Source organism: Petaurus breviceps, unplaced genomic scaffold (genome assembly GCF_028583685.1).
Source record: "Petaurus breviceps papuanus isolate PSGF00001 unplaced genomic scaffold, PetGlider_PUasm1.0 90977, whole genome shotgun sequence".
NCBI classification, from domain to species: Eukaryota; Metazoa; Chordata; class Mammalia; order Diprotodontia; family Petauridae; genus Petaurus; species Petaurus breviceps.
Window position 1 is genome coordinate 43,938,342 of NW_027187391.1, and position 18,090 is coordinate 43,956,431.

Here is an 18,090-nt window from a genome sequence, read left to right on the forward strand (position 1 = left end):
CCTAATCTTGTATCCTGGTTTATATAGTGTTAATTTTTTTCTTTTAATCCATAAAAATCTGTCTCCCCCCCATCATCAAGGTCCAGTGCCAGCTGAAGTGGCTTGGTCCTGATTTGTTATGCAGCTGGCAGTCACATATCTTCAAATTACAACTGTCTAAAAAAAGGCAAAGAATATAGCATATTTACTGAGTTTATTTTTATGGTAATTATTTTTGATCTAGACAGTAAGCATTTCACAGCATGGAAGCTCCTACTAACACAAATCAGCAGCTCATTTGTAACTTCTAGTCTTAGCTGCTCAGAGCAGGGCTTCTTAAACTTTTTCCACTCCTGACTCCTTTTTCTGCTTTTCTTTTTAGCAGCATTCACGGGCTTTGAGTGACCTGAGGGCATTCACAGTGCAAAGTACACCTGTTTGGGGTTCAGAACCAAGACTGCAGAAACACCTCGGATTCATTAGGGGTTTGATTTTAATTTCTGGTCATTGCAATTTCAGGAAACTTTTGCTGTTGACAAACTTTTCGTGACCCCATACGGGTTCTCGACCCACAATTTAAGAAGTGCTGGCCTAGAGCACTAAGAGAAGCTTGTGCCAAAACTTGAAGTCAGGTCTTCCTGATTCCAACACTGGATTTCTATGAATGTGCCATGCTAGCTCTCTATAGTAAATAAATATGATTAGAAATTTGACATTCAGAGTTTACACAGATCCAATATTAATCTGGGAGAATAATACCCATTCTCTAATGGGAAAAAAAAGTCAATGACACAGGCAGACATTTTTCTTTTTATTTTTACTTAGGAATTTGTATTTATCTTAAGATTATAGTGTGTCTTTAGTTAAACTTCTTTTTTTTTAATTTTTTGGTCTTTATTAATTTTATTTACTTTTAGTTTACAAGATTCAGTTCCACAATTCCTTGAGTTTCAAATTTTCTCTTCTTCCCTCCCCACCCCCCTATGTTGGCATACAATCAAGGACAGGATCTGCAAATACTTTCACATTAGACATTAGTCAGGTTATAAAGAAGAATTGTATCAGATGGAATGAAAAATGGGAAAGAGGAACAAGCATACATTTTTCAATGGAGAAAATGTAAATTGTTAATAGCCACCAGAAAAGTTGTTCAATTTCTCTAATAATAAGAAAAATTCTAATTAAAAATCACTTCAAAATGCCACGTTTCACCCATCATATTTGCAAATACAATTAAAAGTAGTCAAATTACAATGTTTGTAGGGCCATGGGCAACAGGCATTCTGTTGCATTTCCAGTGGGACTACAGAGGGCCATAAGTTTTTGGAACACCAAATGGTAATAACAGAGTGGCAATATTCATTATACCTTTGGACCAAGCAATCATTCTGAGGGGTCTATAACCTAAAAATGTTATTAAAAGGAAAAAGGTACACAAAATAACATAACTACTTTATTTGTTGTAACTAGGTGGTACAATGTATATAAAGTATTGGGCCTGAAGTCAACAAGATACTTCTTGAGTTCAAATCTAACCTCAGACAGCTGTATGACCCCAAGCAAGTCATTTAACCCTATTTGCCTCAGTTTCCTCATCTGTCAAATGAGCTGGAGAAGGAAACAGCAAACCACTTTGGTATCTTTGCCAAGAAAACCTCAAATGGGGTCACAAAGAGTCAGACACAACTGAAACAACTGAACAACTTTATTTGTAGTTTAAAAAAATGGAAACAAATCTAAATGCCAAATAATTGGAAAATAGCTGAATAAATTGTGGCATATCAATGTAAAACAACATTATTGTACTGTGAAAAATGATAAATGAGAAGAATACAAAGCCATATGGAAGTGAGGACATCACAATTTGAAGAAAAAGAAAAACACAAACACAAACAACACATACATACACTCATATCTCTACACATAATTTCCAGACCTGTAATTTCATTAGTGTGGGAACTCCCAGTATTGAAAGTGCTTCCAACCAATGCCAAATCTGAAATTCTGTGTTAATTTACACTCTTAAAACCAGTCACCTGAGACACAGAGTGATTAAGTGACTTGTCCTAAGTTAAAATATGAGAGGCAAGACTTGAATCCATACCTTTCTGACCCCAAAGTTGGCCCTCAATCCATTACTCCATGTTACTTTTCATATTTTATTATCATTGCTACCTTAAAAAAACTTAAATGTTAAAAATTTAGACATTAAGGTAAAGTGTTTTTTTTGGAGAGTGTGGTGGTGGAAGGCAGGAAAAAAAGAGGTAATAGGAAACTCTTACTTGGAGAATCAAAATATTGTACCTACTATAAATGAGATCTGTCATTTTGGGGGAAAGGGCTGGGAAATCCTGGATATTTACAGAACTTGCTGTAATACATCAATCAAAGTTCCTTTGAAGCTTACTCTGCTAAAACTTTTCACCCTTATATAGATCATTTTGACTACTATCTACAAGCCCTTCTCCTTACTCAAAGAATTCAGTACCAGACTCACCATCTTCCTCTCTTTCCAGGGTCTTTGACACTTGTATTAATGGTGGCTTAAACACTCTAAGCTCCCAGTTCCTCAATCTCTTCAAGTCCCAAGCACATTTCTGGTCCTACCAAAGATTAAACCACTGTCCTATATTAGTTCTCCATTTCTCAGCCAAACACCCTGAAAAAGTTGTCTTAACCTTATTTCTCTACTCCCTCTCATTTACTCCTCTGCCTTTGCAATCTGGCTTCCAACCCCATCATTGAACCAGTCAACTGAAACTACTTATTCGTTCTCATTCTCTCTCACAGACACAGAGACACAGACACACAGACACACAGACACACACACACACACACACACACACACACTCACACCTACTCCCAAATGATCTTTTGACAAAACCAATGTTTCTTTTTTCAGCAGTCACCCTCCGAGATCTCTCTGCTACATGTTAACTCTGCTGACCACCACCATCTCCTCCAGAATATTATATCCTCTCTGGATTTTCTCCTCTCTCCTCTTCCTACTTATAAGCATACACCTTAGCCTGCTGTGCTGGTTCATTATCTATCCCTGTCACACTCCCTAACTGTGAGCATTCCCCAAGGCTCTGTCCTAATAAGCCCAGTTCTCTTCTCTCTTTCATCACTTGGTGACCTCTTTGGTTCCCAGGGGTTTAATTATCATCTCTATGCAGATGACTCCCAGAGCTACATATCTAGCCCCACACTCTGAGACCTTCAGCAGAAAGTAAAGTTTGGCCTAGACAGGCCAGGATTGTTCCATTCTTTGTCAAAGTTTAGCACTTAGTAGCTGCTTAAACAGAGATTATCAATCAACTGATTGCTAGAATCAAATCTCTCCTGATCTACTCAGTCTAGGGCAATGCATATCCATTAAGTTCATTGTAGTTAAGATTCTTATGTTGTAGCTGGTTCAAAGCCAACATGACTTCGTGGGATAGGTGACTTTTATGTGATTCATCACCAAGAACTTGCCTATATTTTTTTGAAATTTGCTTATATTCAATCTCTTAGCATCTTACTTTTCTCATAAGTTGTTATTTTCAAAATTCTAATCTTTCTTGCAGGGTTATTGCTATGATCAACCTAGAGAACTATAGAGAAACATTTTTTTTTTCCAAATTTTTTTCTTTACTATCACATTATGAGAACATTATCATGCAGCTGTCTTGTCACTTCCTGAATGTCCTATTGGAGTTAATACAACGTAACCTATATACATAAAATTATAATTAGGCCACATGTACCTCTTTACCAGTCCTCCTAAAATATAGAGAAGTGCTCATTCTCAGTATTTCACGTCAATGCTATTATACAACACTGTAACAAAAGATACTCACAAGCTCTAGTGGACTGAGGCGCGTACCAGAAATTGGTCTCGAATCAGATGATTCAAAGCTGGAAGCATGAAGGCTAGCATAAGAAACATTGAAAACACATTAGCTTCTGCATACTTAACTATTTTATTTCTAGGATATGTTTTATTTTCATTTGATAAAGGTTAACATGTTGCAAACATAATAAAAATATGTGTATTTAGGATTTAAAATTTTAGGGATAAAGGTAATTCAAAATTGGAAAAAAAATAAGAACATTTAATGATAAATTCATTTTCAGGTGAGGTAAATAAAGAGCAATGACTAATAAAATGATTCATCTATAGCATGAAAATTAAAACCTGGAACATTCAATTAAGAACATTTAATGATGAACTCCTTTTAATAATTTTCAGGTGAGACAAAGCACATTGATTGATTAATGAAATGATGACATCCGTAGTATAACATTTTTTTTGTGCCATACTCTACAAATACCACTTATAAACCACTACTATCAGTTTTAAGGCACAGGAATTTCCTACTCACATAGGATCACTAAGGAGATGGTAAGAAATTCACCAGCAGTAATCAATTTCATAAACACCTACCCCTAAATAGAAGAACAGGAAAAAGAAATGCCACTTGGTTTCATGAACTTTTAAAACTACACAGAAACAAAAATGAGAGGTACCTAAAAGAAGAAGGAGGTCTATTATCTGCTGTTCTTGAGGATGCAGGTCCAAAAAGTTTTCTTTGATCTTCACGTGGTGTAAATGGTCTTTCAGTTCTAACTGTCCTTAATGCATTTCGTGCTTCATTGATGATTTCTGCACTGGTCTTATGCTTGGATAATGAATGTCTATAAAATGGATCCAGTTTTTCTAACTTTTTATCATGTGAAGACTGCATCTTTCTTTTTTGAGACAAAGTACCCTTCGGAAAGCACACCACACACTGCAGAAAGATAGCAGCACATCAATTATTTGTTAGTAACATACAATTAAAGGATTCACAGTGAAAGCTTAAATCATTATATTACATTTTGCTATACAAGACTTTCAAACGCTAAATGTTAATGAATACTTAAGATTGTGACAAACATTTCAAGGAAGACATTATTTCAAATATTTATTACTTTTTAAAACCAAAACTATAACTATCTTATATCCTAGAATGTTGCCATTACAAAAGTAGAAAAGAATAGACTGTCCCACATCCTCACACTATTTGCACAAAAAGCATAGCAGAAACCATTGGCCCCACTTTTCATAAGACAAGATATAATACAACTTATAATAGGGACAGAGATGAATAAAAGTCTAGCTCAATGTGTGGGCAATCCATTAATTTATCTCAACTACTTTTCTCTACCCCTCCATAACCCTACTATTTTCCACTAGATATAGATAATTAAGATATGACATTAACTTGCCTTAAAAGAAATAAAAGTAGAAATTACAGTATAATAAGCTACGTGAGAAAGACAAGTAGTTTTTCAGATATATTCTCTTCCCTCACCTTCATTTTTACTATTTCTTCATTTTTTATTTGTCATTCATTTGTTTATTTTAATGAATGCTGCTTTCCAAATACTGTAAATCCTTTGCCCTTCCAACCGTTAAGGCAATCTGAGTCCTGCTAAGGATTGTTAAACTAACATTTCCTTTCTCCTCCATTACCTATGTCCTACTGTGCTGCTAATTATAAGAACAACGAATAATATAAACATATTAAGTAATATAACCATAATAAGGGATAGAAGCTTTTCCCAAAATACAGATTTTTTTCAACAAACTTCAGAGCAAAGTTCAGCTGAATAACTGTCTATAATATACTTAAACTGAATTGTTATAAATCATATTTAGCTCTAGAAGTCTGTTCCAAAAAAAGGTATATCAAATTTCAACAGGTAATTATGAAGACTGTTAGAAGATCACTGAAAACTCATCTATAAAATAAAGGGGTTGTCCTAGACACTTTCTATGATCCTTCCAGCTCTAATTCACGATGATTTTCATTAGACAGCTCTTTGGCAAGAGCTCCTAAAGAATAATGCTTAAAAATATATAGGCACTGAGACATAGAGATCCACTGGAAAAGTCGAAAGGGGTATGAGAGAAAATATGGGAAAGAGCAGATTGGAGGAGGGGATATCCTGTGGGACTGCTATTTTGGGGCGGTGGGTAGGGGAAAAACGGGGAGAAAATTTGTAACTCAAAATCTGGTGGAAACGAATGATGTAAATCAGAAATTAATAAAGCATTAAAAAAAAGAATAATGCTTAATATATCAGGTCAGGAGTATGCAGATTCTTATAATACTTCTACTTTTTTATCATTGGATAGGTAAGATGCCAAATTTGTTATATACTTTAAAGGCAAATTTGTTATATATTTTAAAAATTAAACTTAAATATCTAAGCTTTGAAATTAACCATTAATTTCTAAAATACAGAAAAACTGTTTGCTCATTGAAAAAAATGTAACTTCTCTAAACTAAAATATATATCCACAACTATGGAAGTTACTAAAACCATATAAGCTAATCAGTGTTTTTTTTTTAATTTAAGAAAAACATTTATAAACAAAAACTAAAGGTTTGTGATGTGCAAGCATATTACTATATTCCCTCAGAGAGGCAGGTATCAATGGATAGTGCTCTAAGGCAACAGAGAAGGACTTTCCAAAATGAGACTCCAAACACTGAAGCTGTTGCCTAAAACATCCAGAACAAATGGCTTTCAACCCCCATCAGGTCCCATTTTCTAATTTGTATGTCAGATGGAAAGAAAATCATATGAAAAATACAATCAGAATGTTTTTTCACTCGGAAAAGATGGGTAACTTGGAGACAGACAGACATGTCATTCACTGGTAAGATGTAAGGGTAAACAGGAATAAGCATTACAACATCCTTACTAAGTGGTCATCCAATATATACTTGAAGACCTCTAGGAAAGGGATACACGACTTTCCAAAGTATCCCACTCATGCCTAATCATGGTCTCTTGGAATCTCATTCCCCTCAACACTGAGCTCAAGTGTCATCTTCCACATGAACCACTTGCCAATTCCCCTCCACCAGTTATTAGTTCATCAGGATCGTACATCAATTTCATGAGGGCAAGCTTGCCCAGGTTCTAGATAATGAACAATGCTCTCGTGCCTTGCTAGTCACCAAAAGAGTGAAACAAGGCTTTGTGTTTGCTCCCATGCTTTTTAGTATGATGTTTTCAGCCATATTGTCAAATGCTTTCAATCAGGATGAACATGGCATCAAGGTCAATTACTGCATTGATGGCAAATTCTTCAATTTGAAAAGGCTACAAGCCAAGATTAAAGCAGAGGGAGTGTTAGTGCATGATTTTCGGTTTGCAGATGATTGTGCACTCAATGCAGCCTCTGAAGCTGAGATACAACAGAGTATGGATCAATTATCTGCTGTTTGTGCTAATTTTGGCCTAATAATTAACACCAAGAAAACACAGGCGCTCCATCAGCCACCACCACAACATCCATATGTGGAGCCATATCGTTTACAGCAAATAGAGAAGTTCTGAATGCTGTGGATAAGTTCACTTACCTTGGTAGTGTACTTTCCAGGGATGTACACATTGATAATGAGATTGATGCATGCATTGCCAAAGCTAGCTCAGTGTTTGGGAGATTCCAAAGGAAAGTATGGGAGAAAAGAGGTATTAGACCGACTACTGAACTGAAGGTCTACAGAGCCATTGTGCTGACCTCATTGTTGTATGCCTGTGAAACCTGGACAGTCTACCAGTGTCATGCCAGGAAACTGAATCACTTCCATTTGAATTGTCTTAGGAAGATTCTGAAGATCACCTAGCAGAATAAGGTACCAGATACTGAGGTCCTTACTCAAACTAAACTGCCAAGCATTCAAATTGCTTCAGAGAGCACAACTCCAATGGGCTGGCCTCACTGCTTGAATGCAAAATGTACGCTTGCCAAAAAAGACTATTTTATGAAGAACTCACACAGGGCAAACGTTCACATGGTGGTCAGAAGAAGTGATAGAAGGATACTATCAAAGTCTCAAGAACTTTGGAATCAATTGTGCGACATGGGAGATACTGGCACAGGACCACTCAGCATGGCATGCCCACATCAGAGAAAAGTAGTTTTTGCTCTACAAGCAAAGCAGAATTGAAGCAGTTCAAAAGAAATACAGGATGTGCAAATTTGGAGATTTCACCCCAAATGTTCACATGAACTATTTGTGCCTAACCTGTGGTAGAGCATTCTTGTTTGAGTTCACACTTGTTTGATCAGCCACAGTCATACACACTGAAACTTGACTTTAGCAGTGATGTCATTTTGGTCCTCTTTGAGAATGAAGGATAACAACCTCCTCCCTACCCTACCAAATTACCTTGAATTTTTTTGTATATATTTCTATATTATTATGTTAATCATTCAATTAACAAGCATTCATTAAGCACCTACCACATGCCAGGTATTGTGCTTCATGATGGAAACACAAAAACAAAGATGTAAACAGTCCATGCCCTCAAAAAGCTTAATTCTACCGGGGAGACAACATATACAGTAAATAAGTATATGCAAAATACGTAATTACCTCTATCAATGAAGGTCAAAATCTTCTCCAAAATTTAATAATCCTAAGAGAGTTATCTATTATGCTATAAGAAGTGATGAAGGGGATATTTTTCAGAAAAACCTAGGAAGACTTATGTGAACTGATCCAAAGTGAAGTGAGCAGAACCACAATATTATACATAGTAACAGCAGTACTATAAGAATGATCTCCCTTTCTTCCTCCCTCCCCCATCTACCCTTACTGAGAAAACAAGCAATTTGATATTAGGTTATACATGTACAGTCATGCAAAACACTTCCATAATAGTCATGTTGTGAAAGACTAACTATATTTCCCTCTATCCTATCCCCCCTTTATTCTATTCTCTCCTTTCATCCTGTCCCTCCTCAAAAGTGTTTGCTTCTGATTACCCCCTCCCCCAATCTGCCATCACTTCTATCAGCCCCCCTCTCTTACCCCCTTCCTTCCCTATTTTCCTGTAGGATAAGACAGATTTCCATATGCAATTGAGTGTGTATGTTATTCCCTCCTTAAAGTCAATTCCCATGAGAATAAGGTTCACTCATTCCCCATCACCTCTACCCTCTTCCCCTCCACTATAAAAGCTTTTTCTTGCCACTTTTATGAGATAATTTACTCCATTCTACCTCTCCCTTTCTCTTTCTCCCAGTACATTTCTATCTCTCACTCCTTAATTTTATTTTTTAGATATCATCCCTTCATACTCTACTCACCTTATGTCCTGCGTGTGTGTCTATGTGTGTGTGTGTGTGTGTATGTGTGTAAAGTCGTCATGAGTTACAAATATTATCTTTCCATGTAGGAATGCAAATAGTTCAACTTCAATATGTCCCTTATTATGTCTCTTTCCTGTTTACCTTTTCATGCTTCTCTTGAGTCTTGTATTTGAAAGTAAAATATTCTATTTAGCTCTGGTCTTTTCTCAAGAATGCATTAAACTCCTCTATGCCACTGAATATCAATTTTTTTCTCATCATGGATTACATTCAGTTTTGCTGGGTAGGTGAGTCTTCGTTTGATTCTAGCTCCTTTAACTTCCAGAATATCATATTCCAAGCCTTCTGATCCCTTAATGTACCAGTTGCTAACTCTTGTGTTATCCTGATTATAGTTCCACAATACTTGAATTGTTTCTTTCTGGCTGCTTGCAATATTTTCTCCTTGACCTAGGAACTCTGGAATTTGGCTATAATATTCCTGGGAGTTTTCCTTTCAGGAGGTGATCAGTGGGTTATTTCCATTTCTATTTTCCCCTCTGGTTCTAGAATATCAGGGCAGTTTGCCTTGATAACTTCTTGAAAGATGATATCTAGGCTCCTTTTTTGATCATGGCTTTTATTTAGTCCAATAATTTTTAAATTCTCTCTCCTGGATCTATTTTCCAGGTCAGTCATTTTTCCAATGAGATATTTCACATTATCTTCTATTTTTTCATTATTTTGGTTATATTTTATAATTTCTTGATTTCTCATAGAGTCATTAGCTTCCATTTGCTCTATTCTAATTTTTAAGGAAAGTTCAATGAGCTTTTAGACCTCCTTTTCCATTTGGCCAATTCTACTTTTTAAGGCATTCTTCTCCTCACTGGCTTTTTGGACCTCTTTTGCCATTTGGTCTAGTCTATTTTTTAAGGTATTATTTTCTTCAGTATTTTGGGGGGGGGGTCTCCTTTACCAAGCTGTTGACTCACTTTTCTTTTTTTCTTTTCTTTTTGGTCTTTTTTGGAGGGGGAAGGCAGGGCAATTGGGGTTAAGTGACTTGCCCAAGGTCACACAGCTAATAAATGTGTCTGAGGTTGGATTTGAACCCACGTCCTCCTGACTCCAGGGCCAATGCTCTATTCACTGCACCACCTAGCTGCCCCATTGACTCATATTTCATTATTTTCTTGCATTACTCTCATTTCTCTTCCCAATTTTTCCTCTACTTCTCTTACTTGATTTTCAAATTCCTTTTTGAGCCCTTCCATGGCCTGAGAGCAATTTATATTTTTCTTGGAGGCTTTGGATGTACAGGTTTTGACTTTGTTTTCTTTTTTCGAGTGTGTTTTGGTCTTCCTTGTCACCTTAATAACTTTCTATGACCAGAATTTTTTTCTGTTGTTTGCTCATTTTCCCAGGCAATTACTTGACTATTTAGCTCTTTGTTAAGGTAGGACTCTGCTTCCGGTCGGGAAGCAGGGAGGACCTACTTTCCCAAGTTTCAGGGGTTTTGTGCAGCTGTTTTCAGAAATACTTCTAAGGACCTGTGGGTTTTCAGTTCTTCCAAGGTGGTTTGATCTAAGGAGAGGTGTTTACTCCTCTCCTGGCCTGTACTCTGGTCTGTGAGTGACCAAAAGCACTCTTTTCTGCCCTGGAACTGTGAGGAAGGTTCCCTCTCCACTGCTGCCACAAGCTCTGCTATTCCAGTGCTCTTCCTCGCCCTAGGACTGCCACCCAGATCCAAGCATGAGCAAAGCAAGAATCCTGCCCCATTGCCAACAAAGAGACCCCTATAATCCCTTGACCAGTTATTCAATCCCCTTACCATCTGTCCACAGAGAGCTCCAGAAGCTGTACAAGAAGGGTCAATTACTACTCAACAGTACTCACACTGTCAGACCAATTTTTAAGGACAGAGTAGGTTCAAAGAATTAGAGCTATAGGGACTTTCAGAGATGTCCTCATTTTACAGATAAAGAAACTAAGGTTTAAAGATAAAGTAACCTGCTCAAGGTCACATGAGTAATAAGCATCAGGGATAAGATTTGAACTGGGATCTTATAACTTCAAATTCAACTCAATAAACATTAATTAAGTAGGACTATGTGCCAGGCATGGTGCACTGGAAAATGTCTTAGAATATAAGACTTTGGGGGCAGCTGGGTGGCGCACTGAATAGAGCACGGGCCCTGGAGTCAGGAGGACCTGAGTTCAAATCAGACCTCAGCCACTTAACAAAAAAAACTAGCTGTGTGACCTTGGGCAAGTCACTTAACCCCAATTGCCCTACCTTCCTCCCTCCAAAAAGCAAAAAAAAACAAAAAAAAGAATATAAGAGTTTGTACAGATTATTGATCAGGTGGGACATGTACATTAAAAGTGACCCAAAGTACAGTGAACCTTTAGGATATAAGTTGAGGCACATAATAGAACTATTTTTGTTCATAGTACATTGCTTTTTTAGCCCTATACTGAACCTTAAAAAAAAACACATTCAAATTGCTCTCTAAGGCCTTGCACATTTCCTGGAAAGTACATCTCCAACGTAAGATGACATAATGACTAAAATTTTAAACCTTCCAAAAACTCTCCTGCCAAATGCAGCAAATGCTATGTGCTGAGTAACATTAGTCAGAATAGCAAAATATTCCCTATTGGTGTCTGGAAGAAATTAAAAGTGTTAATTTATAATCTTATATAATCTAGGTTCCAAGTACTTAAAAATTTGTTTCTCCTAATTCTAAACATGAACGTTCAGAGCAAAACACTCTTGCTAATGCTGTGCTACAAATTCACGCTTTTAACCATAAAGAAGTTAAACAGTTGGACAGATGGCCTGAGTCTATGAAATTCCCTTCTATATAATGAAGTTATTTTACCTTTCAATTTGATTATTAAAGTACTTTTTTATTAAATAAAATTTAATAAAGTACCATATTCTTTATTTCTATCTGAAAGAAGTACCTAAAGGCTGTAATGACAGAAAGCAACTTTACATTTTAAGGAGTACAAATCAATCATCTACATAAAAAGTAAAAAAGCATTAGTTATTTAAACTGATGTATATGAAAAAATACCACCTTAAGGAAATAGAAAAGATAGGGAAGATATCAGAGTGGTTTTAATACATCCATTTCATATACTTTTAGCTTTGTGTTTTTAGCAGGAGAATTTTTATCAAGTATTATGGGGCCCATCAGCAATGCTCTATTAGAGAATGGAACTGACTTATGTATTAAAAAAAAAAAAAGTAGCCGATCATATGAGGCAGGAAAGGTGGGAGGGAAGATTTGAAAAGCAAACAGAACAAACTTTGACTAGTTTTTTATGCAAGATTTTTATACAACAACAATAACACAACAACTACATCAGTAAGGATGACAGATGTATTATAACTGAGCAAATCCCTTACACTCCCTAAGCCTCAGTTTCTTCATCTGTAAAATGTAAACAATAAGAACAGCTGATCCCTCAGAATGCTGACATGAGGAACAAATGAGATACTGTATGTAAAATGTTTTGCAAACCTTGGCCGCACTACATAAATTTGAGTCTTTAGGAATTAGTAGTAGTGGTAGTGTTACCTTTTGTTGAATTATAGTACCACATGCTAATATCCTTATTTCTCCATTAGTAAAGACCCTTATAAAAGGAGGCTGGGGCGGGGGGGCATGATCTAGCTGGAAAGTCAGGTTACAGCCTTTTCCGGCTTCTCCCACTGTTTCCTCTGCCTCCTCTGCCTAAGTCTAGAGGTGAGGTCAGTGCATTACTTCTGGCCCATGCCTCTCCGGCCTCAGTCTCCCCAGGTGCTTGCTCTCTGTATTCTCCGAGGTGGGGGAAGGGTGGGGAAAGAGGGCAAGAGAACCTCAGAGACTCCAGCCCAGTCCAACCAACACTAGACAGCCTCCATGTAGAGAGAGGGAAAGATGCAATCAAGAAGCCCAAGGGGTTGTCCCCAGCACACCAGGACAGCAGGTCTTGCTAAAGGAGCTCAGGGCTTTCCACCAACCACAACCCAGGACCCCCCCCCTCCCCCCAAGCCCGCGCTCCGTGGTTTAGAGACTCCCAGACTGTGCAAGCAGCAGGCTGCATGCAGCCCTCCCGCTGGCAGCAGCAGCAAGGCCGGCTCTCCGTCTCCATGGTAACCGTACACAAACTGCCTCCTCCCGCCCGCCCCGCCTTCCAGGCCCGGCTTCCCCAACTCAGGAGCCCGAGGTCCCCGGGTACACGGCGGCGACGGCCAGAGCGAAGGGAAGGGACGCCAGGGAGGGGGCTCTAGTCTGACCAGAAGCACCTGTAGTCAGCGCTGGGAACGTCGGCTATTGAGGCTCAGCTCATTTTTCCAGCCTCTCGGAGGCAGCAGCAGCAGAAGCGAAGGTAGCAGCTGAAGCCAGCAGGCCAGGGAAGCCTGGAGAGAGCGGAGTTGGGAAGACCTCCAGAGCGCCGCAAGGCAACTGGGCATGCGCGGACGGCCCTGACGCATGCGTATACGCGGGTTTAGCGGGAGGGGGAAGCGGGGAGGAGGGAGGCGGGAAGACTGACCAAGTAGCTGTCGCTATCAGGACCCCTAGGTAAGCCATAGGAATAGAATGAGGTGAAATGGGATGGCATGGGGTAGGAGTTTGTCTTTGTTATTATCTTTTGTATTATCTCTGGACACAGATATATGTTGTTACTGCCTAGAAGAATGTAAGCTCCTTGAGGGCAGGGTCCTAGGTACTCGGGCACATAGTAGGCATTTAATACATGCTTATTAAATTAAAAAATATTAAAAGAATTGAATACTATACTCGTGATAATTTCTTCACCATCATCACTTTCTGAGTGCCCACCTAAAGATCTCAGTGACCCAGGTAAAGGTTAGTTAAAACGAACTCAGCCAAAACTCATTGCTATTCTTCTGGTTAAATCAAACAAAAATCAACCTCTTATCATACGTTGCCAGTTTAGAAACGGTTTTTAGTGTTCAACGTAACGGAATTGATAAATATCACCACTTCATTGAGAGTTAGACCTCACTAACACTGACCTGGGGAGGGGGAAGATAGATGTGGAGTCACTATTCCAAAAACGTATCTAATTGGAGAAAGAAGACATTAACAAGAGAAGAGTTGATTGACAAGGAATTTCGGGAAAAGTTTAAGTAAAAAAACCAATACGTTATTAATCAGCAGATAGCTGTTAGGGATGTTAATAGCTCACTTAAAGAATGAAAGAAAAACTATAATATGGCAAAATAGATGCTGAAGATTTTTAACCACAAAATCTTCCTAATAATGAAATTACAAAGTAGTTAACATTGTTTCATTAAGCTAGTCTTTTGATAACTTGGCTTCTTTATATGAGTAGGAATCGTAGTTACTATTATAATAAGCAAGTGATCAATTGTTGCCTCTCCTCTCCAACACTAGAACAACCGACTGAAAGATCCTCTAATACAGATTTAAGGGAAAACACGGAAAAGACAAACAGACTGAAGAGGTATCATAACTTTACAATATCTACTGGTGGAGGGAGTACCTACAAGGAAGAAACCCTAGATCAGTATATCTAGGCCTGGAAAAAAAATCTTAGAGACCACCTTATCTAATGTCTTCATTTTCCAGATGAAGCATCTGAGTCCAAGGGGGATGGTAAATGACTTGCTGCAGCAAATCATTTTGGAATGCTATAACAAAAAAAAAACAGCTAGCATCCCAAAGGAACACACCATTTGTCCCTAAAAAGAATTCTTTAAGTTTGCCATTTTTCAGCAGCCTCTTGAATCCCTAAATCATATCTAGCTTAATGTTCTGTACAAAGCAGGTACTAAAAAGTTATTGATTTAATATTCAGTTTTAAATGCTTTCCCCAAAACTGTGTTGCCAAATGAATAGTCTCTGAAAACTTTAAATCTCTAGTGGCAGTAGTTATACTGAAATCACTGAGGAATCAGTCTTGTATTTATAACCCACTTCTTACACAATAGAAGGAACTTGGGGCATTCTTTTAGAAAATTATTCTGTCTTCATGTTCTGATGGTTACACTTTTGATATATGCCATGATATATGTATTACCTTTTTATCATAAAAGCTATTGACCTGGTAATGCTACAACAGCAGTTGGTAGAAAGCAACAGGTCTTGTTATATGATCTTTGTTAGATTCAACCATTAACTGCCTATCCCTATAATTCTGTTTATTTCCTTTAGGGAACTGAACCCTAAACCCCACACTTAGACCAAGAGTCTTTTATAACTATATCAGCTTTGCCCAAAGAAACTTGATCGCCTGTTTATACTTTTCTTTTTTGTCATGTGGCTTTCGCAGACCTTCTTTTTGCTATGATTTACAAAGATTTAGCCACTAGCTAAATGCTTTATGTACCTTATGTACAGTCATCTGTTCTTGCCACTAAACAGAATGGACACAAAGTCCTTTTGCAATGACAGTATTGTCTATTTCATGCTTATATGAATATCTTGTCTTCCTAAAATGGTAAGCTCTATAAGAACAATGACACTTTTTTTAAACTCCACAGAGCACAGTTATGAGCACATAGCATATAACAAATGACTAATTGAACTGAGCTCTTAATTGTTAACTGACTTAAGAAAATCTTCACCATACACCCTAATTAATTATCACATGTCAAGCCTACAGTTCAAGGTGGCCCTGCTTATATCATCACATCCTTTTGCATCATCCCCCAAACATGAAAATATCCTCAAATTCCAAGAGTACCAAAAAAAATCAGTCCCAGATTCCTACGATCCTATTAGGGAAATACATGCTTACTGGAAACTTTATCTAGCCAACTCATTCTGAATGCAAATATCAGAAAAGTTCAAACAACTGAAAAGTATGAGGAAGGTGGCATGATAGAAAACATATGAAGAGATTAAATTACTCCATCTATCTCAATGGGGTACAGAGTGTGGGGAAATAATTAGGACATAACAGCAAAAAGGAATTATACTGACCTACTGTACCTCTTCCTCCATGGTTACCAGAGGACTAAACAAACAGAATGCCATTGTCTTTATTGTTATGCTCTGTTATTGGCAACATTTCTGACACAGAATTTCTGTGTTATGATTGATATGTTATAAGTCAGACAAGAGTTAGGTTGAAGATTTTTTAACCAAAATTTGACTTGACCTATATCATCAATACTACAGGTCCCCAGGACACTGATGCCATTAGATAAAATTTGGGGGGGGGGTAGTTTGTTTTTTGTTTATTTGGGGTTTTTTGGGTCAGCTGCCTCACTTGGGAATTATATTTGTGAAGGACCTAAGAATAATATTCATTTGAAGGTTCTTTCTGCCACTTTTGGTGTGTAAGCAGGCAAGAACCTATGGGTAGGTAGACTGTTAAAAAAATTATCATCTCTCAAACAATCCTCTCAGTTCCTTATACCCCTAGACTACAGTATGTACAATCCACATCACATAAATTTAGTGTTCAGTAATTATAGCTTACCTTATTTTATGTATTCTCAAAAAAGTTATGTAAAAGTGGGTATTTGTATATCACATATTTCCCCATTATCTGTTTTAATCACTTCAGAGATGTGACTCCACAGGGGGGAAACAGTGATTCTAATATAGAATTATTTTAAAATAATAATTCAAATACATCAAGATGCATTTGGCTTTTGTTAATATGCAGTCCAGGTGCATCTAAGTCTTCTAATCACCCCATGTAAGAAATTATTTTTAAAATAACCAGATCACATTATCTTTGCATACTAATTTTAAAGCATAAAGTATAACCAGTGTGTTGACTGAAGAAGTTCAGACCACATTCAATCTTGGAGACATCTCCATAATTAGACAACTATATGGTTTGAATCTTGGTTTCACCCAGAGGATCTTGTGTTTTTACTTTGGGAACCTCTGAATCTACTGTGTTTCCCTGATAATAAGACCTATCCCGAAAATAAGCCCTCCCCTTACCGTGTAAGATTCCTCTAAAATAAGCCCTCCCCCGAAAATAAGCCCTATTGAGATTGCTACTGTAGTGAAGGTGATGCCCTGCGCTACACGCTACATTACAGTACCCTCTGTATGCACCGTCCCCCCCCCCGTGAAAATGCACGCTGCGCTCCGAGCTGCATCCAATCAGAGCCGCAGCAGTGAGCGCGTCATCCTGTTCTTCCCCAGTGATTTGCTTATTGAATAAAGGTACATTTTTTTGTTCACATTTACCTGTTTATTAAAATTGCTGTCAATGTTCATTAAAATAAGCCCTCCCCTGAAAATAAGCCCTCTGGTGTTTTTCTGTCCAAAAAAATTAATAAGACAGTGTCTTATTATCGGGGAAACACGGTAACTAACTGCTATGTTATTTAAGTCAGTTTACCTGCTAGTGACCAAGGACACCTATTAAGCATTTTGAACATATATTTTTAAAAAAATCAGGCCCATGAGGTCATCCTTGTGGGAAAATCCCAGTGAAGAAACTTCTCTATCATTGAAGACTGGCAACTACTCCACTATTGTGTTAGCCTTAGAAAATCACCTGGGCACTGGGAAGTTAGGTGACCTTCCTGAAGTCACATAGCCAGTATGTGTCAGAGGCAAGTCTCTGAGGCTCCTCTACATCATTCTTTCTTTCTTAGGCTAATAATAGTAGTAGTAGTAATTGTAATAGGAGCTAACATTTATATAGTGCCTACTATATGCAGGCACTATGCTAAGCACTTTATAGATACTATCATAATGAATAAGCCCAGAAGAGAAGTACTATAATAATCCCAATTTTATAGTTGAAGAAACTGAGGCAAACAGAAGTTAAAATACACTAATGTATTCATTTCTATAATAGATATGGCTCAGGCCAGAGTCCAGTAACAAGGGATAAGCTTTCAATGCCTATAAGGAAATCAATACAGTCTGGGTAGAGTTAGAACTATTTCTGTATACCCAATCTATATCCATCATCCCATTGCTGATTTGCACAGCCCTGCCAGGGTACCATAATTCTCACAATTAGCT

The 18,090-nt window shown here is 37.6% G+C and overlaps 1 protein-coding gene across 1 annotated transcript in view; it reads right to left on the reverse strand.

The window, feature by feature from the left end:
- Positions 1 to 16,716, reverse strand: part of ARMC2 (armadillo repeat containing 2) — a 177,749-nt gene extending 161,033 nt beyond the window's left edge. The window contains exons 1-3 of the mRNA XM_069077084.1: positions 13,404 to 16,716; positions 4,495 to 4,757; positions 3,825 to 3,897 (exon numbers count right to left, since the gene is read on the reverse strand). Of these exons, the coding sequence (XP_068933185.1) occupies positions 3,825 to 3,897; positions 4,495 to 4,712 (291 nt within the window). The 5' untranslated portion in view covers positions 4,713 to 4,757; positions 13,404 to 16,716. The remainder of the gene's footprint in view (positions 1 to 3,824; positions 3,898 to 4,494; positions 4,758 to 13,403) is intronic.
- Positions 16,717 to 18,090: the final 1,374 nt, after the last annotated feature.